This window comes from Aphelocoma coerulescens, unplaced genomic scaffold (assembly GCF_041296385.1).
Source record: "Aphelocoma coerulescens isolate FSJ_1873_10779 unplaced genomic scaffold, UR_Acoe_1.0 HiC_scaffold_328, whole genome shotgun sequence".
Taxonomy (NCBI): Eukaryota; Metazoa; Chordata; class Aves; order Passeriformes; family Corvidae; genus Aphelocoma; species Aphelocoma coerulescens.
In genome coordinates this window covers 16,255-39,899 of record NW_027183672.1, presented here as the reverse complement: position 1 = coordinate 39,899, position 23,645 = coordinate 16,255, and the positions used below count along the sequence as shown (strand labels likewise).

The 23,645-nt window shown below is 61.7% G+C and overlaps 1 protein-coding gene across 1 annotated transcript in view; it reads right to left on the bottom strand.

Annotated features, from left to right (window-relative positions):
* LOC138101538 (cleavage and polyadenylation specificity factor subunit 1-like) overlaps positions 1-23,645 on the bottom strand; it is a 99,396-nt gene that overhangs the window by 59,576 nt on the left and 16,175 nt on the right. The window contains exons 11-16 of the mRNA XM_068999313.1: positions 17,997-18,091; positions 17,205-17,279; positions 12,331-12,411; positions 7,458-7,547; positions 5,013-5,129; positions 1,322-1,463 (exon numbers count right to left, since the gene is read on the bottom strand). Of these exons, the coding sequence (XP_068855414.1) occupies positions 1,322-1,463; positions 5,013-5,129; positions 7,458-7,547; positions 12,331-12,411; positions 17,205-17,279; positions 17,997-18,091 (600 nt within the window). The remainder of the gene's footprint in view (positions 1-1,321; positions 1,464-5,012; positions 5,130-7,457; positions 7,548-12,330; positions 12,412-17,204; positions 17,280-17,996; positions 18,092-23,645) is intronic.

Sequence of the window (23,645 nt, the reverse complement as noted above, 5' to 3'; positions counted from 1 at the left end):
GTGTGCCACTCACCGCCCTGTAGCAGCCGCAGCCCCAGCGGGGACACCTACACAATGAACTGGCCCTGGCCCAGGTGTGCCCAGGTGTGTCCCAGGTGTGTCCCCAGGTGTGCCCAGGTGTGCCACTCACCGCCCTGCAGCAGCCGCAGCCCCAGCGGGGACACCTGCACGATGAACTGGCCCTGGCCCAGGTGTGTCCCAGGGGTGTCCCAGGTGTGTCCAGCTGTGTCCCTGTCCCCAGGTGTGTCCCAGGTGTGCCCAGGTGTGTCCCCAGGTGTGCCCAGGTGTGCCCAGGTGTGCCACTCACCGCCCTGCAGCAGCCGCAGCCCCAGCGGGGACACCTGCACGATGAACTGGCCCTGGCCCAGGTGTGCCCAGGTGTGCCCAGGTGTGTCCCCAGGTGTGCCCAGGTGTGCCCAGGTGTGCCACTCACCGCCCTGCAGCAGCCGCAGCCCCAGCGGGGACACCTGCACGATGAACTGGCCCTGGCCCAGGTGTGCCCAGGTGTGTCCCAGGTGTGCCCAGGTGTGCCCAGGTGTGTCCCCAGGTGTGCCCAGGTGTGCCACTCACCGCCCTGCAGCAGCCGCAGCCCCAGCGGGGACACCTGCACGATGAACTGGCCCTGGCCCAGGTGTGCCCAGGTGTGTCCCAGGTGTGCCCAGGTGTGTCCCAGGTGTGCCCAGGTGTGCCCAGGTGTGCCCAGGTGTGCCACTCACCGCCCTGCAGCAGCCGCAGCCCCAGCGGGGACACCTGCACGATGAACTGGCCCTGGCCCAGGTGTGCCCAGGTGTGCCCAGGTGTGTCCCCAGGTGTGCCCAGGTGTGCCCAGGTGTGCCACTCACCGCCCTGCAGCAGCCGCAGCCCCAGCGGGGACACCTGCACGATGAACTGGCCCTGGCCCAGGTGTGTCCCAGGGGTGTCCCAGGTGTGTCCCCAGGTGTGCCCAGGTGTGTCCCAGGTGTGCCCAGGTGTGCCCAGGTGTGCCCAGGTGTGCCCAGGTGTGCCCAGGTGTGCCACTCACCGCCCTGCAGCAGCCGCAGCCCCAGCGGGGACACCTGCACGATGAACTGGCCCTGGCCCAGGTGTGTCCCAGGGGTGTCCCAGGTGTGTCCAGCTGTGTCCCTGTCCCCAGGTGTGTCCCAGGTGTGCCCAGGTGTGTCCCAGGTGTGCCCAGGTGTGCCCAGGTGTGCCACTCACCGCCCTGCAGCAGCCGCAGCCCCAGCGGGGACACCTGCACGATGAACTGGCCCTGGCCCAGGTGTGCCCAGGTGTGCCCAGGTGTGCCCAGGTGTGCCCAGGTGTGCCCAGGTGTGCCACTCACCGCCCTGCAGCAGCCGCAGCCCCAGCGGGGACACCTGCACGATGAACTGGCCCTGGCCCAGGTTGCCGGCGAACACGGTCGGGCCCTGCGTGGCGAAGCCGCTCGTGTCCAGCTCCAGGATCTCCTGCCCCGTCTGCAGGATCTGGGGACATCGGGGACATCAGGGGGCATCGGGGGCATCGGGGGGCATCGGGGGCATCGGGGGACATCAGGGGGCAGCGGGGACATTGGGGACATCAGGGGGCATCGGGGGACATCAGGGGGCATCGGGGACATTGGGGACATCGGAGGATGTCGGGGACATCGGGGACATCGGGGACATCAGGGGGCATCGGGGACATTGGGGGGCATCGGGGGACATCAGGGACATCGGGGACATCATCGGGGACATTGGGGGGCATCAGGGACATCAGGGGACATCAGGGGACATCAGGGGGCATCGGGGGGCATCGGGGACATCGGGGGGCATCAGGGGACATCAGGGGGCATCAGGGGACATCGGGGGGCATCAGGGGACATCAGGGGGCATCGGGGGACATCAGGGGGCATCGGGGGACATGAGGGACATCGGGGGACATCAGGGGGCATCAGGGGGCATCAGGGGACATCGGGGACATCGGGGGACATGGGGGACATCGGGGACATCGGGGACATTGGGACATCGGGGGACATCGGGGGGCATCAGGGGGCATCGGGGGACATCGGGGGACATCAGGGGGCATCGGGGGACATCGGGGACATCGGGGGACATGAGGGACATCGGGGGACATCAGGGGGCATCAGGGGGCATCGGGGACATCGGGGGACATCGGGGACATCAGGGACATCGGGGGGCATCAGGGGACATCAGGGGGCATCGGGGGGCATCAGGGGACATCGGGGACATCAGGGGGCATCGGGGGGCATCGGGGACATCGGGGACGTCGGGGGATGTCGGGGGACATTGGGGGACATCAGGGACATCAGAGACATGGGGGACGTCATCGGGACGTGGGGACACGGGTGTGGGATTGAGCCCCGATGTGGCACCCAGGGGAGCCCCCACGGCCGTGTCACTGTCCCCGCGATGTCCCCACGCGTCCCTGGAATGTCCCCATGTCCCTATGATGTCCCCGTGATGTCCCCATGTCCCCGTGATGTCCCCGTGATGTCCCCATGATGTCCCCATGTCCCTGGGATGTCCCCAGTGTCCCTCACCATGGTGGAGTCCTCCCTGCTCAGGATGAGGAACCCCTATCCCAGGGATGTCCCCATGTCCCCATGATGTCCCCATGTCCCCGTGATGTCCCCATGGTGTCCCCATGTCCCCATGATGTCCCCATGTCCCCATGATGTCCCCATGATGTCCCCATGTCCCCGTGATGTCCCCCTGTCCCCTCACCATGGTGGAGTCCTCCCTGCTCAGGATGAGGAACCCCTACCCCAGGGATGTCCCCATGATGTCCCCACGTCCTCAAGATGTCCCCATATCCCCATGATGTCCCCATGATGTCCCCATGTCCCTGGGATGTCCCCAGTGTCCCTCACCATGGTGGAGTCCTCCCTGCTCAGGATGAGGAACCCCTATCCCAGGGATGTCCCCATGTCCCCATGATGTCCCCATGATGTCCCCATGTCCCTGGGATGCCCCCATGTCCCTGTGATGCCCCCATGTCCCCATGTCTCCATGATGTCCCCATGATGTCCCCATGTCCCCGTGATGTCCCCGTGATGTCCCCATAATGTCCCCATGTCCCTGGGATGTCCCCATGTCCCCTCACCATGGTGGAGTCCTCCCTGCTCAGGATGAGGAACCCCTGTCCCTGGGATGTCCCCATGATGTCCCCATGATGTCCCTGGGATGTCCCCATGATGTCCCCATGTCCCCATGATGTCCCCATGTCCCCATGATGCCCCCATGTCCCCATGATGTCCCTGTGATGTCCCCATGTCCCTGGGATGTCCCCAGTGTCCCTCACCATGGTGGAGTCCTCCCTGCTCAGGATGAGGAACCCCTATCCCAGGGATGTCCCCATGTCCCCATGATGTCCCCATGATGTCCCCATGTCCCCATGTCGTCCCCATGATGTCCCCATGTCCCCGTGATGTCCCCGTGATGTCCCCATGATGTCTCCATGTCCCCATGATGTCCCCAGTGTCCCTCACCATGGTGGAGTCCTCCCTGCTCTGGATGAGGAACCCCTATCCCAGGAATGTCCCCATGATGTCCCCATGTCCCCATGATGTCACCATGTCCCCATGATAACCCCATGATGTCCCCGGGATGTCCCCATGATGTCCCTCACCATGGTGGATCCTCCCTGCTCAGGATGAGGAACCCCTGTCCCTGGGATGTCCCTCTGATGTCCCCATGATGTCCCCATATCCCAATGATGTCCCCATGATAACCCCATGATGTCCCCATGTCCCCATGATGTCCCCATGATGTCCCCATGTCCCCTCACCATGGTGGAGTCCTCCCTGCTCAGGATGAGGAACCCCTGTCCCTGGGATGTCCCTGTGATGTCCCCATGTCCCCATGATGTCCCCATGTCCCTGGGATGTCCCCATGTCCCCTCACCATGGTGGAGCCCTCCCTGCTCAGGATGAGGAACCCATGTCCCCATGATGTCCCCATGATGTCCCCATGATGTCCCCATGTCCCCATGATGTCCCCATGTCCCTCACCATGGTGGAGTCCTCCCTGCTCAGGATGAGGAACCCCTACCCCAGGGATGCCCCCATGATGTCCCCATGTCCCTGTGTTGTCCCCATGTCCCCATGATGTCCCCATGATGTCCCCATGTCCCCATGATGTCCCCATGATGTCCCTGGGATGTCCCTGGGATGTCCCCATGTCCCCATGATGTCCCCATGTTTCCTCACCATGGTGGAGTCCTCCCTGCTCAGGATGAGGAACCCATGTCCCCATGATGTCCCCATGATGTCCCCATGATGTCCCCATGATGTCCCCATGTCCCTGTGATGTCCCCATGTCCCCGTGATGTCCCCATGATGTCCCCATGTCCCTGGGATGTCCCCATGTCCCCTCACCATGGTGGATCCTCCCTGCTCAGGATGAGGAACCCCTGTCCCTGGGATGCCCCCATGATGTCCCCATGATATCCCCATGTCCCCATGATGTCCCCGTGATGTCCCTGGGATGTCCCCATGATGTCCCAATGTCCCCATGATGTCCCCATGTCCCCATGATGCCCCCATGTCCCCATGATGTCCCCGTGATGTCCCCATGTCCCTCACCATGGTGGAGTCCTCCCTGCTCAGGATGAGGAACTCCTACCCCAGGGATGTCCCCATGATGTCCCCATGTCCCCATGATGTCCCCATGTCCCCTCACCATGGTGGAGTCCTCCCTGCTCAGGATGAGGAACCCCTGTCCCCGTGATGTCCCCATGATGTCCCTGTGATGTCCCCATGTCCCTCACCATGGTGGAGTCCTCCCTGCTCAGGATGAGGAACCCCTGTCCCTGGGATGTCCCCATGATGTCCCCATGATATCCCCATGATATCCCCGTGATGTCCCCATGATGTCCCCATGATGCCCCCATGATGTCCCCATGTTCCCTCACCATGGTGGAGTCCTCCCTGCTCAGGATGAGGAACCCCTGTCCCCATGATGTCCCCATGATGTCCCCGTGATGTCCCCATGATGTCCCCATGATGTCCCCGTGATGTCCCCACGTTCCCTCACCATGGTGGAGTCCTCCCTGCTCAGGATGAGGAAGCCGTGCCGTTCCCCGTCCTCCTCGGAACCTTCCGGAGCCGCGGCCGCCTCGGGCTCTGCGCTGGCCCCCGGGGCCACCTCCGGCTGCGGGGACAGAGCCTCGGTGGGGACACGGGGACAGGAGGACACTGGGGGGGGAGGGACATGGAGACAAAGGAATGGGGGACGGGGGGGACACGGGTGGGGGACAGGGGGACATGGGGACACAAGGACAGGGGGACATGGGGGGACATGGGGACACGGGGACACAAGGACGGGGGGGACACAGGGGTGGGGGACATGGGGCCAGGAGAACGGGGGGACACGGGGACACAGGGAGGGTGACACGGAGCCGTGGGGGGACACAGGGAGGGTGACACAGGGACACGGGGGGGACACAGGGAGGGTGACACAGGGACATGGGGGGGAACACAGGGAGGGTGACACGGGGACATGGGGGGGACACAGGGAGGGTGACACAGGGGGGACACAGGGACACAGGGAGGGTGACACGGCGCCATGGGGGACACAGGAAGGGTGACACAGCGCCATGGGGGGACACAGGGACACAGGGAGGGTGACACAGGGACACAGGGGGGACACAGGGAGGGTGACACGGAGCCATGGGGGGACACAGGGAGGGTGACACAGGGACACGGGGGACACAGGGAGGGTGACACAGAGCCATGGGGGGACACAGGAGACACAGGGAGGGTGACACAGGGACACAGGGACACAGGGACACAGGGACACAGGGAGGGTGACACAGGGACACAGGGACACGGACACAGGGGGGACACAGGGAGGGTGACACAGGGACACAGGGACACAGGGACACAGGGACACAGGGAGGGTGACACGGGGACACAGGGACACGGACACAGGGGGGACACAGGGAGGGTGACACAGGGACACAGGGACACGGACACAGGGGGAACACAGGGAGGGTGACACAGGGACACAGGGACACAGGGGGGACACAGGGAGGGTGACACAGGGACACAGGGACACAGGGAGGGTGACACGGGGACACAGGGACACGGACACAGGGGGGACACAGGGAGGGTGACACAGGGACACAGGGACACAGGGACACAGGGACACAGGGACACAGGGAGGGTGACATGGGGACACAGGGACACGGACACAGGGGGGACACAGGGAGGGTGACACGGGGACACAGGGAGACAGGGAGGGTGACACAGGGGGGACACAGGGACACAGGGAGGGTGACACGGCGCCATGGGGGACACAGGAAGGGTGACACAGCGCCATGGGGGGACACAGGGACACAGGGAGGGTGACACAGGGACACAGGGGGGACACAGGGAGGGTGACACGGAGCCATGGGGGGACACAGGGAGGGTGACACAGGGACACGGGGGACACAGGGAGGGTGACACAGAGCCATGGGGGGACACAGGAGACACAGGGAGGGTGACACAGGGACACAGGGACACAGGGACACAGGGAGGGTGACACAGGGACACAGGGACACGGACACAGGGGGGACACAGGGAGGGTGACACAGGGACACAGGGACACAGGGACACAGGGACACAGGGAGGGTGACACGGGGACACAGGGACACGGACACAGGGGGGACACAGGGAGGGTGACACAGGGACACAGGGACACGGACACAGGGGGAACACAGGGAGGGTGACACAGGGACACAGGGACACAGGGGGGACACAGGGAGGGTGACACAGGGACACAGGGACACAGGGACACAGGGACACAGGGACACAGGGAGGGTGACACGGGGACACAGGGACACGGACACAGGGGGGACACAGGGAGGGTGACACAGGGACACAGGGACACAGGGACACAGGGACACAGGGACACAGGGAGGGTGACATGGGGACACAGGGACACGGACACAGGGGGGACACAGGGAGGGTGACACGGGGACACAGGGAGACAGGGAGGGTGACACAGGGGGGACACAGGGACACAGGGAGGGTGACACGGCGCCATGGGGGACACAGGGACACAGGGAGGGTGACACGGGGACACGGGGGACACAGGGAGGGTGACACAGGGGGGACACAGGGAGGGTGACACAGGGGACACAGGGGACACAGGGAGGGTGACACGGCACCATGGGGGGACACGGGGACACGGGGAGGGTGACACAGGGACACGGGGGGACACAGGGGACACAGGGACACAGGGACACAGGGAGGGTGACACAGGGACACGGGGACACAGGGACACAGGGACACAGGGACACAGGGACACAGGGAGGGTGACACAGGGACACGGGGACACAGGGACACAGGGACGGTGACACGGGGACACGGGGGGGACACAGGGGGGACACAGGGACGGTGACACAGGGACATAGGGACACAGGGACACAGGGAGGGTGACACGGGGACACAGGGACACAGGGAGGGGGACACAGGGGGGACACAGGGGACACACCTGCTCCCGCGGGGGGGGCGCGGTGACCGTCCACATGTCGTAACAGCCGGGCAGCTCGAACGTGGTGACCACCTGGGGCCGGATGCTGCGCTGGGGACACGGACGGGGACAGCGGTCACGGGGGAGGGGACGGGGATGGGGGACAGACAGGGGGACAGGGATGGGGACAGGGATGGGGACAGAGGGGGGACAGGGATGGGGACGGGGATGGGGATGGGGACAGGGATGGGGACAGGGATGGGGACGGGGGACAGGGATGGGGACAGGGATAGGGATGGGGACGGGGGACAGGGATGGGGACAGAGGGGGGACAGACAGGGGGACAGGGATGGGGATGGGGATGGGGACGGGGATGGGGACAGGGATGGGGACAGGGATGGGGATGGGGACAGACAGGGGGACAGGGATGGGGACAGGGATGGGGACAGGGACGGGGACAGGGGACAGGGATGGGGACAGAGGGGGGACAGACAGGGGGACAGGGATGGGGACAGGGGACAGGGATGGGGACAGGGGATGGGGACAGGGATGGGGACAGGGATGGGGATGGGGACAGACAGGGGGACAGGGATGGGGACAGGGATGGGGACAGGGGACAGGGATGGGGACAGCGGTCACGGGGGGGATGGGGACAGAGGGGGGACAGGGATGGGGACAGGGAAAGACAAGGGGACAGTTTACAGGCGGGTCTGTGGGGTGCTGCCCCATAGATCTGGGGGTGCTGCCCCACAGATTCGGGGTGTCCCTGGGGGTTCCATGCGGGTCTGTGGGGTGGTGCCCCATAGATCTCTGGGGTGCTGCCCCACAGATTCGGGGTGTCCCTGGGGGGTACAGGTGGGTTTGTGGGGTGCTGCCCCATAGATGTGTGGGGTGCTGCCCCACAGATTCGGGGTGTCCCTGGGGGGTACAGGCGGGTCTGTGGGGTGCTGCCCCATAGATTCGGGGTGTCCCTGGGGGGTACAGGTGGGTTTGTGGGGTGCTGCCCCATAGATGTGTGGGGTGCTGCCCCACAGATTCGGGGTGTCCCTGGGGGGTACAGGTGGGTTTGTGGGGTGCTGCCCCATAGATGTGTGGGGTGCTGCCCCACAGATTCGGGGTGTCCCTGGGGGTTCCATGTGGGTCTGTGGGGTGCTGCCCCATAGATTCGGGGTGTCCCTGGGGGGTACAGACGGGGCCCAGCCTTTGGGGCTGTGTCTGTGGGGTGCTGCCCCATAGATGTGTGGGGTGCTGCCCCACAGATTCGGGGTGTCCCTGGGGGGTACAGGCGGGTCTGTGGGGTGCTGCCCCATAGATCTGTGGGGTGCTGCCCCATAGATTCAGGGTGTCCCTGGGGGGTACAGGCAGGTCTGTGGGGTGGTGCCCCATAGATCTGTGGGGTGCCCCATAGATATGTGGGGTGCTGCCCCATAGATTCGGGGTGTCCCTGGGGGGTACAGGCGGGTCTGTGGGGTGCTGCCCCATAGATGTGTGGGGTGCCCCATAGATTCGGGGTGTCCCTGGGGGGTACAGGCGGGTCTGTGGGGTGCTGCCCCATAGATATGTGGGGTGCTGCCCCATAGATTCGGGGTGTCCCTGGGGGGTACAGGCGGGTCTGTGGGGTGCTGCCCCATAGATCTCTGGGGTGCTGCCCCACAGATTCGGGGTGTCCCTGGGGGGTACAGGCGGGTCTGTGGGGGGGTGCCCCATAGATGTGTGGGGTGCTGCCCCATAGATGTGGGGTGTCCCTGGGGGGTACAGGCGGGGCCCAGCCTTTGGGGCCGCCCTGGTTCGTGCCCAGCCCTGCTCTGGCACCGGGATCGACCCCCCGGGAAGCTCCCGCGGGGGGTTTGGGGCGGTGCGGGGCCCTTTGGGGCCTTCTGGGGTTTTTGGGGTACGGGGGGAGGGGCTTGGGGGGCTTTGGGGTTCAGGGGGGGTTTGGGGTTCAGGGGGAGTTTGGGGTTCGGGGGGGGTTTGGGAGAGTTCGGGTTCAGGGGGTTTGGGGTTCGGGGGTTTGGGGTTCGGGGGTGTTTGGGGTTCAGAAGGTTTGGGGCTTCTGGGGTTTGGGGTTCAGGGGAATTTGGGTTCAAGAGAATTTGGGGTTCAGGGCAGTTTGGGGTTCAGGGGGTTTTGGGTTCAGGGGAATTTGGAGTTCAGGAGGTTTTGGGGTTCAGGGGGTTTGGGGTTTGGGGGTTTGGGGTCCAGGGGAGTTTGGGGTTCAGGGGGTTTGGGGTTCAGGAGAATTTGGGGTTCAGGGTGTTTGGGGTTCAGGGGGTTTGGGGTTCAGGGGAGTTTGGGGTTCAGGGGCTTAGGGTTCAGGGGGTTTGGGGTTCAGGGGAGTTTGGGGTTCAGGGGCTTTGGGGTTCAGGGGGTTTTGTGGTTCAGGGGAATTTGGGTTCAAGAGAATTTGGGGTTCAGGGCAGTTTGGGGTTCAGGGGGTTTTGGGTTCAGGGGAATTTGGAGTGCAGGAGGTTTTGGGGTTCAGGGGGTTTGGGGTTTGGGGTCCAGGGGAGTTTGGGGTTCGGGGGGTTTGGGGTTCAGGAGAATTTGGGGTTCAGGGTATTTGGGGTTCAGGGGGTTTGGGGTTCGGGGATTTGGGGTTCAGGGGGTTTGGGGTTCAGGAGTGTTTGGGGTTCGGGGATTTGGGGTTCAGGGGGTTTGGGGTTCAGGAGTGTTTGGGGTTTGGGGATTTGGGGTTCAGGGGGTTTGGGGCTTCTGGGATTTGGGGTTCAGGGGATTTGGGGTTCAAGAGAATTTGGGGTTCAGGGGGTTTTGGGTTCAGGGGAATTTGGAGTTCAGGAGGTTTTGGGGTTCAGGGGGTTTGGGGGTTTGGGGTCCAGGGGGTTTGGGGTTCAGGGGGTTTGGGGCTTCTGGGGTTTGGGGTTCAGGGAATTTGGGGTTCAGGGGGTTTTGGGTTCAGGGGAATTTGGAGTTCAGGAGGTTTTGGGGTTCAGGGGGTTTGGGGGTTTGGGGTCCAGGGGAGTTTGGGGTTCAGGGGGTTTGGGGTTCAGGGGGTTTGGGGTTCGGGGATTTGGGGTTCAGGGGGTTTTGGGTTCAGGGGTGTTTGGGGTTCAGGAGGTTTTGGGGTTCAGGGGGTTTGGGGGTTTGGGGTCCAGGGGAGTTTGGGGTTCAGGGGGTTTGGGGTTCAGGAGAATTTGGGGTTCAGGGTGTTTGGCGTTCAGGGGGTTTTGGGTTCAGGGGAATTTGGAGTTCAGGAGGTTTTGGGGTTCAGGGGGTTTTGGGGTTCAGGGGAATTTGGGTTCAGGGAGTTTGGGGTTTCTGGGTGTTTGGGGTTCAGAAGGTTTGGGGTTCAGGGGGGTTTATGGGTTCAGGGGAATTTGGGGTTCAGGAGCATTTGGGGTTCAGGGGAGTTTGGGGTTCAGGGGGTTTTGGGGTGTCCTGGGGTGGTTTTGGGGATATTTTGGGGTGTTCGGTGTGGCTTTGGGGTGTTTTTGGGGTGTTTGGGGTGGTTTTGGTCATTTACAGTGGTTTTGGGGTGTTTTTGGGGTGTTTGGGGTGGTTTTGGGGTGTTTGGGGTGTTTTTGGGTGGTTTTGGGATGTTTTTGGGGTGTTTTTGGGGTACCTGCAGCACGGTGAGCGCCCCGTTCTTGCCGTACCCCGAGCACAGGGAGGGTTTGGGGTGGTTTTGGGTTGTTTTGGGGTGTTTGGGGTGGTTTTGGGGTGTTTGGGGTGTTTTTGGGGTAGTTTTTTGGGGTGTTTGGGGTGTTTGGGGTGTGTTTGGGGTGTTTGGGGTGGTTTTGGGGTGGTTTTGGGGTGTTTTAGGGGTGTTTTTGGGGTGTTTGGGGTGTTTGGGGTGGTTTTGGGATGTTTTAGGGGTGTGTTTGGGGTGTTTGGGGTGTTTGGGGTGGTTTTGGGATGTTTTTGGGGTGTTTTTGGGGTACCTGCAGCACGGTGAGCGCCCCGTTCTTGCCGTACCCCGAGCACAGGGAGGGTTTGGGGGGTTTTTGGGGTGTTTTTGGGGTGTTTTTGGGGTGTTTTTGGGGTGTTCGGGGTGTTTTTGGGATGTTTTTGGGGTGTTTTTGGGGTGTTTTTGGGATGTTTTTGGGGTGTTTTTGGGGTACCTGCAGCACGGTGAGCGCCCCGTTCTTGCCGTACCCCGAGCACAGGGAGGGTTTGGGGTGTTTTTGGGGTATTTTTGGGGTGTTTGGGGTGGTTTTGGGGTGTTTCGGGTGGTTTTGGGATGTTTTTGGGGTGTTTTTGGGGTACCTGCAGCACGGTGAGCGCCCCGTTCTTGCCGTACCCCGAGCACAGGGAGGGTTTGGGGTGTTTTTGGGGTGTTTGGGGTGTTTTGGGGTGTTTGGGGTGTTTTTGGGGTATTTTTGGGGTGTTTGGGGTGTTTTGGGGTGTTTGGGGTGGTTTTGGGGTGGTTTGGGGTGTTTTTGGGATGTTTTTGGGGTGTTTTTGGGGTGGTTTTGGGATGTTTTTGGGGTGTTTTTGGGGTACCTACAGCACGGTGAGCGCCCCGTTCTTGCCGTACCCTGAGCACAGGGAGGGTTTGGGGTGTTTTTGGGGTGTTTGGGGTGTTTTTGGGGTGTTTGGGGTGTTTTTGGGGTATTTTTGGGGTGTTTGGGGTGTTTTGGGGTGTTTTTGGGATGTTTTTGGGGTGTTTTTGGGGTGTTTTTGGGGTACCTGCAGCACGGTGAGCGCCCCGTTCTTGCCGTACCCCGAGCACAGGGAGGGTTTGGGGTGTTTGGGGTGTTTTTGGGGTGTTTTTGGGGTGTTTTTGGGATGTTTTTGGGGTACCTGCAGCACGGTGAGCGCCCCGTTCTTGCCGTACCCCGAGCACAGGGAGGGTTTGGGGTGTTTGGGGTGTTTGGGGTGGTTTTGGGGTGGTTTGGGGTGGTTTTGGGATGTTTTTGGGGTGTTTTTGGGGTACCTGCAGCACGGTGAGCGCCCCGTTCTTGCCGTACCCCGAGCACAGGACGATCTCCAGGTCGGGCTCGGGGCTGTTCTGGAACTGTGGGAGACACCGGGGTCAGGTTTGGGGTCAGGTTTGGGGTCAGGTTTGGGGTCAGGGTTTGGGGTCAGAGTTTGGGGTCGGGGTCAGGTTTGGGGTCAGGGTTTGGGATCAGGGTTTAGGGTTAAGGTCAGGGTTTGGGGTCAGGGTTGGGGTCGGGGTTTGGGGTCAGGTTTGGGGTCAGGAGTTGGGGTCGGGGGTTGGGGTCGGGGTTTGGGTTGAGGTCGGGGTTGGGGTTGGGTTTGGGGTCAGGGTCAGGTTTGGGGTCAGGGTTTGGGTTGAGGTCAGGTTTGGGGTCAGGGTTTGGGGTCAGGGCTGGGGTTTGGGGTCAAGGTTTGGGGCCAGGTTTGGGGTCAAGGGTTGGGGTTGGGGTCGGGTTTGGGGTCAGGGTTGAGGTCGGGGTTGGGGTCGGGTTTGGGGTCGGGTTTTGGGTTTGGGGTCAGGGTCAGGGTTTGGGGTCAGGGCTGGGGTCAGGTTTGGGGTCAGGGGTTGGGGTTGGGGTCGGGTTTGGGCTCGGGTTTTGGGTTTGGGGTCAGGAGTTGGGGTCGGGGTTGGGGTCAGGTTTGGGGTTGGGGTCTGGGGTCGGGTTTGGGGTCCGGGTTCGGGGTTGGGGTGCAGGTTTAGGGTACAGCAGTTTTTGGGTTCCGAGGGAGGTTTTGGGGTCCATTTTGGGGTGGATTTTTGGGGTTTTTGGGGTGGATTTGGGGGTTTTTGGGGTCCCTCACCTCCTCAGACAGGAAGGCCGTGTTTGGGGTGGATTTGGGGTGGATTTTGGGGTGGATTTGGGGTGGATTTGGGGGTTTTTGGGGTCCCTCACCTCCTCAGAAAGGAAGGCCGTGTTTGGGGTGGATTTGGGGTGGATTTGGGGGATTTTGGGGTGGATTTGGGGTGGATTTTGGGGTGGATTTGGGGGTTTTTGGCGTCCCTCACCTCCTCGGACAGTAAGGCCGTGTTTGGGGTGGATTTGGGGTGGATTTGGGGGTGGATTTGGGGTGGATTTGGGGTGGATTTGGGGTGGATTTTGGGGTGGATTTTGGGGTGGATTTGGGGGATTTTGGGGTCCCTCACCTCCTCGGACAGGAAGGCCGTGTTTGGGGTGGATTTGGGGTGGATTTGGGGGATTTTGGGGTGGATTTGGGGTGGATTTTGGGGTGGATTTGGGGGATTTTGGGGTCCCTCACCTCCTCGGACAGGAAGGACGTGTTTGCGGTGGATTTGGGGTCAGGTTTGGGGTGGATTTGGGGGTTTTTGGGGTCCCTCACCTCCTCGGACAGGAAGGCCGTGTTTGGGGTGGATTTGGGGTCAGGTTTGGGGTGGATTTGGGGGTTTTTGGGGTCCCTCACCTCCTCGGACAGGAAGGCCGTGTTTGGGGTGGATTTGGGGTGGATTTGGGGGTTTTTGGGGTCCCTCACCTCCTCGGACAGGAAGGCCGTGTTTGGGGTGGATTTGGGGTGGATTTGGGGTGGATTTGGGGGTTTTGGGGTCCCTCACCTCCTCGGACAGGAAGGCCGTGTTTGGGGTGGATTTGGGGTGGATTTTGGGGTGGATTTGGGGGTTTTTGGGGTCCCTCACCTCCTCAGACAGGAAGGCCGTGTTTGGGGTGGATTTGGGGTGGATTTTGGGGTGGATTTGGGGGTTTTTGGGGTCCCTCACCTCCTCGGACAGGAAGGCCGTGTTTGGGGTGGATTTGGGGGATTTTGGGGTGGATTTGGGGGTTTTTGGGTTCCCTCACCTCCTCGGACAGGAAGGCCGTGTTTGGGGTGGATTTGGGGTGGAGTTTGGGGTGGATTTGGGGTGGATTTGGGGGTTTTTGGGGTCCCTCACCTCCTCGGACAGGAAGGCCGTGTTTGGGGTGGATTTGGGGTGGATTTGGGGTGGATTTGGGGTGGATTTGGGGGTTTTTGGGGTCCCTCACCTCCTCGAACAGGAAGGCCGTGTTTGGGGTGGATTTGGGGTGGATTTGGGGTGGATTTGGGGTTTTTGGCGTCCCTCACCTCCTCGGACAGGAAGGCCGTGTTTGGGGTGGATTTGGGGTGGATTTGGGGTGGATTTGGGGGTTTTTGGGGTCCCTCACCTCCTCGGACAGGAAGGCCATGTTTGGGGTGGATTTGGGGTGGATTTGGGGGTTTTTGGTGTCCCTCACCTCCTCAGACAGGAAGGCCGTGTTTGGGGTGGATTTGGGGTGGATTTGGGGGTTTTTGGGGTGGATTTTGGGGTGGATTTGGGGGTTTTTGGGGTCCCTCACCTCCTTGGACAGGAAGGCCGTGTTTGGGGTGGATTTGGGGGATTTTGGGGTGGATTTGGGGGTTTTTGGGGTCCCTCACCTCCTTGGACAGGAAGGCCGTGTTTGGGGTGGATTTGGGGTGGATTTGGGGTGGATTTTGGGGTGGATTTTGGGGTGGATTTGGGGTGGATTTGGGGGATTTTGGGGTCCCTCACCTCCTCGGACAGGAAGGCCGTGTTTGGGGTGGATTTGGGGTGGATTTGGGGTTTTTGGGGTCCCTCACCTCCTTGGACAGGAAGGCCGTGTTTGGGGTGGATTTGGGGTGGATTTTGGGGTGGATTTTGGGTGGATTTGGGGGTTTTTGGGGTCCCTCACCTCCTCGGACAGGAAGGCCGTGTTTGGGGTGGATTTGGGGTGGATTTTGGGGTGGATTTGGGGGATTTTGGGGTCCCTCACCTCCTCGGACAGGAAGGCCGTGTTTGGGGTGGATTTGGGGTCAGGTTTGGGGTGGATTTGGGGGTTTTTGGGGTCCCTCACCTCCTTGGACAGGAAGGCCGTGTTTGGGGTGGATTTGGGGTGGAGTTTGGGGTGGATTTGGGGGTTTTTGGGTTCCCTCACCTCCTCGGACAGGAAGGCCGTGTTTGGGGTGGATTTGGGGTGGAGTTTGGGGTGGATTTGGGGTGGATTTGGGGTGGATTTGGGGTGGATTTGGGGTGGATTTGGGGGTTTTTGGGGTCCCTCACCTCCTCGGACAGGAAGGCCGTGTTTGGGGTGGATTTGGGGTGGATTTGGGGTGGATTTGGGGGTGGATTTGGGGTGGATTTGGGGTGGATTTGGGGTGGATTTGGGGGTTTTTGGGGTCCCTCACCTCCTCGGACAGGAAGGCCGTGTTTGGGGTGGATTTGGGGTGGATTTGGGGTGGATTTGGGGGTGGATTTGGGGTGGATTTGGGGTGGATTTGGGGTGGATTTGGGGGTTTTTGGGGTCCCTCACCTCCTTGGACAGGAAGGCTGTGTTTGGGGTGGATTTGGGGTGGATTTGGGGTGGATTTGGGGGTTTTTGGGGTCCCTCACCTCCTCGGACAGGAAGGCCATGTTTGGGGTGGATTTGGGGTGGATTTGGGGGTTTTTGGGGTCCCTCACCTCCTCGGACAGGAAGGCCGTGTTTGGGGTGGATTTGGGGTGGATTTTGGGGTGGATTTTGGGGTGGATTTGGGGGTTTTTGGGGTCCCTCACCTCCTCGGACAGGAAGGCCGTGTTTGGGGTGGATTTGGGGTGGAGTTTGGGGTGGATTTGGGGGTTTTTGGGGTCCCTCACCTCCTTGGACAGGAAGGCCGTGTTTGGGGTGGATTTGGGGGATTTTGGGGTGGATTTGGGGGTTTTTGGGTTCCCTCACCTCCTCGGACAGGAAGGCCGTGTTTGGGGTGGATTTGGGGTGGATATGGGGTGGATTTGGGGGTGGATTTGGGGTGGATTTGGGGGTTTTTGGGGTCCCTCACCTCCTTGGACAGGAAGGCCGTGTTTGGGGTGGATTTGGGGTGGATTTTGGGGTGGATTTTGGGTGGATTTGGGGGTTTTTGGGGTCCCTCACCTCCTCGGACAGGAAGGCCGTGTTTGGGGTGGATTTGGGGTGGATTTTGGGGTGGATTTGGGGGATTTTGGGGTCCCTCACCTCCTCGGACAGGAAGGCCGTGTTTGGGGTGGATTTGGGGTGGATTTGGGGGTTTTTGGGGTCCCTCACCTCCTCGGACAGGAAGGCCGTGTTTGGGGTGGATTTGGGGTGGATTTGGGGTGGATTTGGGGGTTTTTGGGGTCCCTCACCTCCTCGGACAGGAAGGCCGTGTTTGGGGTGGATTTGGGGTGGATTTGGGGGTTTTTGGGGTCCCTCACCTCCTCGGACAGGAAGGCCGTGTTTGGGGTGGATTTGGGGTGGATTTGGGGGTTTTTGGGGTCCCTCACCTCCTCGGACAGGAAGGCCGTGTTTGGGGTGGATTTTGGGGTGGATTTGGGGTGGATTTGGGGGTTTTTGGGGTCCCTCACCTCCTCGGACAGGAAGGCCGTGTTTGGGGTGGATTTTGGGGTGGATTTGGGGTGGATTTGGGGGATTTTGGGGTCCCTCACCTCCTCGGACAGGAAGGCCGTGTTTGGGGTGGATTTGGGGTGGATTTGGGGGTTTTTGGGGTCCCTCACCTCCTCGGACAGGAAGGCCGTGTTTGGGGTGGATTTGGGGTGGATTTGGGGTGGATTTGGGGGTTTTTGGGGTCCCTCACCTCCTCGGACAGGAAGGCCGTGTTTGGGGTGGATTTGGGGTGGATTTGGGGGTTTTTGGGGTCCCTCACCTCCTCGGACAGGAAGGCCGTGTTTGGGGTGGATTTGGGGTGGATTTGGGGGTTTTTGGGGTCCCTCACCTCCTCGGACAGGAAGGCCGTGTTTGGGGTGGATTTTGGGGTGGATTTGGGGTGGATTTGGGGGTTTTTGGGGTCCCTCACCTCCTCGGACAGGAAGGCCGTGTTTGGGGTGGATTTTGGGGTGGATTTGGGGTGGATTTGGGGGTTTTTGGGGTCCCTCACCTCCTCGGACAGGAAGGCCGGCTCCCCCATGGCCGCGTTGGCGCAGGGCCCGATGTTGAGGATGCTGTCGCACACCTGGGGACGGGGACAGGGACACCCAGGTGACACCCAGGGGACACCCAGGGGACACCCCGGTGACAGAGAGGTGACACCCAGGGGACACAGGTGACACAGGGGACAGGGAGGGGACACCCAGGGGACAAGGAGGGGACCCATGTGGCAGGGAGGTGACATAGGTGACACCCAGGTGACACCCAGATGGCACAGGGGACACCCAGGGGACACATGGGACACCCAGGTGACACCCAGGTGACACCCAGGGGGCACCCAGGGGACACAGGGGACACCCAGGTGACACCCAGGGGGCACCCAGGGGACACAGGGGACACCCAGGTGACAGGGAGGTGACACCCAGGTGACAGGGAGGTGACACCCAGGGTATACCCAGGGGACACAGGGGACACCCAGGGGCACCCAGGGGACACCCAGGGGGCCGTACCTTGAAGGAGTTGGTGGCCAGTGGGGTGTGACAGGGAGGTGACACCCAGGGGACACCCAGGGGACACCCAGGGGACACCCGGGTGACAGAGAGGTGACACCCAGGGGACACCCAGGGGACACCCAGGGGACACCCGGGTGACAGAGAGGTGACACCCAGGGGACACCCAGGGGACACCCAGGGGACACCCATGGGCCCGTACCTCGAAGGAGTAGGTGGCCAGCTGGGTGTGACAGGGAGGTGACACCCAGGGCACACCCAGGGGACACCCAGGGACACCCATGGGCCCGTACCTCGAAGGAGTAGGTGGCCAGCTGGGTCCCCGAGGCCGCCTCGCTGCCGTACACCTCGATCTCGTCCACCTCGTCCTGCGCCTGCGGCTTCCCCCCTGCGGCCGGGGGCGCGGCTGTCACCCGGTGCCACCCACGGACACCCACTGACACCCACTGACACCCAGTGTCACCCGGTATCACCCGGTGTCACCCACGGACACCCACTGACACCCAGTGTCACCCGGTGTCACCCACTGTCACCCGGGGTCACCCGGCGTCACCCACGGACACAAGGTGTCACCCACTGACACTGTCACCCACTGACACCCACTGACACCCAGCGTCACCCACTGACACCCACTGACACCCGGTGTCACCCACGGGCACCCAGCGTCACCCACTGACACCCACTGACACCCATTGTCACCCAATGTCACCCGGTGTCACCCACTGACACCCCCTGTCACCCAGTGTCACCCACTGACACCCACTGTCACCCCCTGTCACCCCCTGTCACCCACTGACACCCACTGACACCCACTAACACCCATTGTCACCCACTGACACCCCCTGTCACCCAGTGTCACCCAGTGTCACCCCCTGTCACCCCCTGTCACCCATTGTCACCCAGTGTCACCCAGCGTCACCCACTGTCACCCAGTGTCACCCCCTGTCACCCACTGTCACCCCCTGACACCCACTGACACCCACTGACACCCCCTGTCACCCACTGTCACCCACTAACACCCAGTGTCACCTACTGTCACCCACTGACACCTAGTGTCACCCCCTGTCACCCATTGTCACCCACTGACACCCCCTGTCACCCACTGTCACCCACTGACACCGACTGTGACCCACTGTCACCCCCTGTCACCCATTGTCACCCACTGTCACCCCCTGTCACCCACTGTCACCGACTGTCACCCACTGTCACCCACTGACACCCCCTGTCACCCACTGTCACCCACTGACACCCCCTGTCACCCACTGACACCCACTGACACCCACTGACACCCACTGTCACCCATTGTCACCCACTGTCACCCACTGACACCCACTGACACCCATTGTCACCCACTGACACCCACTGACACCCACTGTCACCTCCTGTCACCCACTGTCACCCACTGACACCCACTGACACCCATTGTCACCCACTGACACCCACTGACACCCATTGTCACCCCCTGTCACCCACTGACACCCACTGACACCCATTGTCACCCACTGACACCCACTGACACCCACTGTCACCCACTGACACCCATTGTCACCCACTGTCACCCAGTGTCACCCACTGTCACCCAGTGTCACCCACTGACACCCACTGTCACCTCCTGTCACCCACTGACACCCACTGACACCCACTGTCACCCCCTGTCACCCACTGTCACCCACTGTCACCCACTGTCACCCACTGACAGCCACTGACACCCACTGACACCCACTGACACCCACTGACACCCACTGTCACCCACTGTCACCCATTGTCACCCACTGACACCCACTGACACCCATTGTCACCCACTGACACCCACTGTCACCCATTGTCACCCCCTGTCACCCACTGTCACCCACTGACACCCACTGACACCCATTGTCACCCCCTGTCACCCACTGTCACCCACTGACACCCACTGACACCCATTGTCACCCACTGACACCCACTGACACCCACTGTCACCTCCTGTCACCCACTGACACCCACTGACACCCACTGACACCCACTGTCACCTCCTGTCACCCACTGACACCCACTGACACCCACTGTCACCTCCTGTCACCCACTGACACCCACTGACACCCACTGTCACCTCCTGTCACCCACTGTCACCCACTGACAGCCACTGACACCTCCTGTCACCCACTGTCACCCACTGACACCCACTGACACCCACTGTCACTTCCTGTCACCCACTGACACCCACTGACAGCCACTGTCACCTCCTGTCACCCACTGTCACCCACTGACACCCACTGACACCCACTGTCACCCACTGTCACCCACTGACACCCACTGTCACCTCCTGTCACCCACTGACACCCACTGACACCCACTGTCACCTCCTGTCACCCACTGACACCCACTGACACCCACTGACACCCATTGTCACCCACTGACACCCACTGTCACCCAGTGTCACCCACTGTCACCCACTGTCACCCACTGACACCCACTGAAACCCACTGACACCCACTGTCACCCACTGTCACCGACTGTCACCCACTGTCACCCACTGACACCCCCTGTCACCCACTGTCACCCACTGACACCCACTGACACCCCCTGTCACCCACTGACACCCACTGACACCCACTGTCACCCACTGACACCCATTGTCACCCACTGACACCCACTGACACCCACTGTCACCCACTGACACCCCCTGTCACCCACTGTCACCCACTGACAGCCACTGACAGCCACTGACACCCCCTGTCACCCACTGTCACCCACTGACACCCACTGTCACCCACTGACACCCATTGTCACCCACTGACACCCACTGACACCCACTGTCACCCACTGACACCCCCTGTCACCCACTGTCACCCACTGACACCCACTGTCACCCACTGACACCCCCTGTCACCCACTGTCACCCACTGTCACCCACTGACACCCACTGACACCCACTGTCACCCACTGACAGCCACTGACACCCCCTGTCACCCACTGACACCCACTGACACCCACTGTCACCCACTGACACCCATTGTCACCCACTGACACCCACTGTCACCCATTGTCACCCACTGACACCCACTGACACCCACTGACACCCACTGACACCCATTGTCACCCCCTGTCACCCACTGTCACCCACTGGCACCCACTGACACCCATTGTCACCCACTGACACCCACTGACACCCACTGTCACCTCCTGTCACCCACTGTCACCCACTGACACCCACTGAAACCCACTGACACCCACTGTCACCCACTGTCACCCACTGACACCCACTGTCACCTCCTGTCACCCACTGACACCCACTGACACCCACTGACACCCACTGACACCCCCTGTCACCCAGTGTCACCCACTGACACCCACTGTCACCTCCTGTCACCCACTGACACCCACTGACACCCGGTGTCACCCACTGTCACCCAGTGTCACCCACTGTCACCCACTAACACCCACTGACACCCACTGAAACCCACTGACACCCAGTGTCACCCAGTGTCACCCAGTGTCACCCACTGTCACCCACTGTCACCCAGCGTCACCCACTGTCACCCCCTGTCACCCACTGTCACCCAGTGTCACCCAGTGTCACCCACTCTCACCCACTGACACCCAGTGTCACCCCCTGTCACCCACTGTCACCCCCTGTCACCCCCGTCACCCCCTGTCACCCAGTGTCACCCACTGTCACCCACTGACACCCCCTGTCACCCACTGTCACCCACTGACACCCACTGACACCCACTGACACCCACTGACACCCCCTGTCACCCCCTGTCACCCACTGTCACCCACTGTCACCCACTGACACCCAGTGTCACCCAGTGTCACCCACTGTCACCCACTGACACCCATTGTCACCCACTGACACCCACTGACACCCCCTGTCACCCACTGACACCCACTGTCACCCACTGACACCCACTGACACCCACTGACACCCCCTGTCACCCCCTGTCACCCACTGTCACCCACTGTCACCCACTGACACCCAGTGTCACCCAGTGTCACCCACTGTCACCCACTGACACCCATTGTCACCCACTGTCACCCACTGACACCCACTGACACCCATTGTCACCCACTGACACCCACTGACACCCACTGTCACCTCCTGTCACCCACTGTCACCCACTGACACCCACTGACACCCATTGTCACCCACTGACACCCACTGACACCCATTGTCACCCCCTGTCACCCACTGACACCCACTGACACCCATTGTCACCCACTGACACCCACTGACACCCATTGTCACCCCCTGTCACCCACTGTCACCCACTGGCACCCACTGACACCCATTGTCACCCACTGTCACCCAGTGTCACCCACTGTCACCCACTGTCACCCACTGACACCCACTGACACCCACTGTCACCTCCTGTCACCCACTGACACCCAGTGACACCCACTGTCACCCCCTGTCACCCACTGTCACCCACTGTCACCCACTGTCACCCACTGACAGCCACTGACACCCACTGACACCCACTGACACCCACTGACACCCACTGTCACCCACTGTCACCCATTGTCACCCACTGACACCCACTGACACCCATTGTCACCCACTGACACCCACTGTCACCCATTGTCACCCCCTGTCACCCACTGTCACCCACTGACACCCACTGACACCCACTGACACCCATTGTCACCCCCTGTCACCCACTGTCACCCACTGACACCCACTGACACCCATTGTCACCCACTGACACCCACTGACACCCATTGTCACCCCCTGTCACCCACTGACACCCACTGACACCCATTGTCACCCACTGACACCCACTGACACCCATTGTCACCCCCTGTCACCCACTGTCACCCACTGGCACCCACTGACACCCATTGTCACCCACTGTCACCCAGTGTCACCCACTGTCACCCACTGTCACCCACTGACACCCACTGACACCCACTGTCACCTCCTGTCACCCACTGACACCCAGTGACACCCACTGTCACCCCCTGTCACCCACTGTCACCCACTGTCACCCACTGTCACCCACTGACAGCCACTGACACCCACTGACACCCACTGACACCCACTGACACCCACTGTCACCCACTGTCACCCATTGTCACCCACTGACACCCACTGACACCCATTGTCACCCACTGACACCCACTGTCACCCATTGTCACCCCCTGTCACCCACTGTCACCCACTGACACCCACTGACACCCACTGACACCCACTGACACCCATTGTCACCCCCTGTCACCCACTGTCACCCACTGACACCCACTGACACCCATTGTCACCCACTGACACCCACTGACACCCACTGTCACCTCCTGTCACCCACTGACACCCACTGACACCCACTGACACCCACTGTCACCTCCTGTCACCCACTGACACCCACTGACACCCACTGTCACCTCCTGTCACCCACTGTCACCCACTGACACCCACTGACACCCACTAACACCCACTGTCACCCACTGACACCCACTGACACCTCCTGTCACCCACTGACACCCACTGACACCCACTGTCACCTCCTGTCACCCACTGTCACCCACTGACACCCATTGTCACCCACTGACACCCACTGTCACCCAGTGTCACCCACTGTCACCCACTGTCACCCACTGACACCCACTGAAACCCACTGACACCCACTGTCACCCACTGTCACCGACTGTCACCCACTGTCACCCACTGACACCCCCTGTCACCCACTGTCACCCACTGACACCCACTGACACCCCCTGTCACCCACTGACACCCACTGACACCCACTGTCACCCACTGACACCCATTGTCACCCACTGACACCCACTGACACCCACTGTCACCCACTGACACCCCCTGTCACCCACTGTCACCCACTGACAGCCACTGACAGCCACTGACACCCCCTGTCACCCACTGTCACCCAGTGTCACCCACTGTCACCCACTGTCACCCACTGACACCCCCTGTCACCCACTGTCACCCACTGACACCCACTGTCACCCAC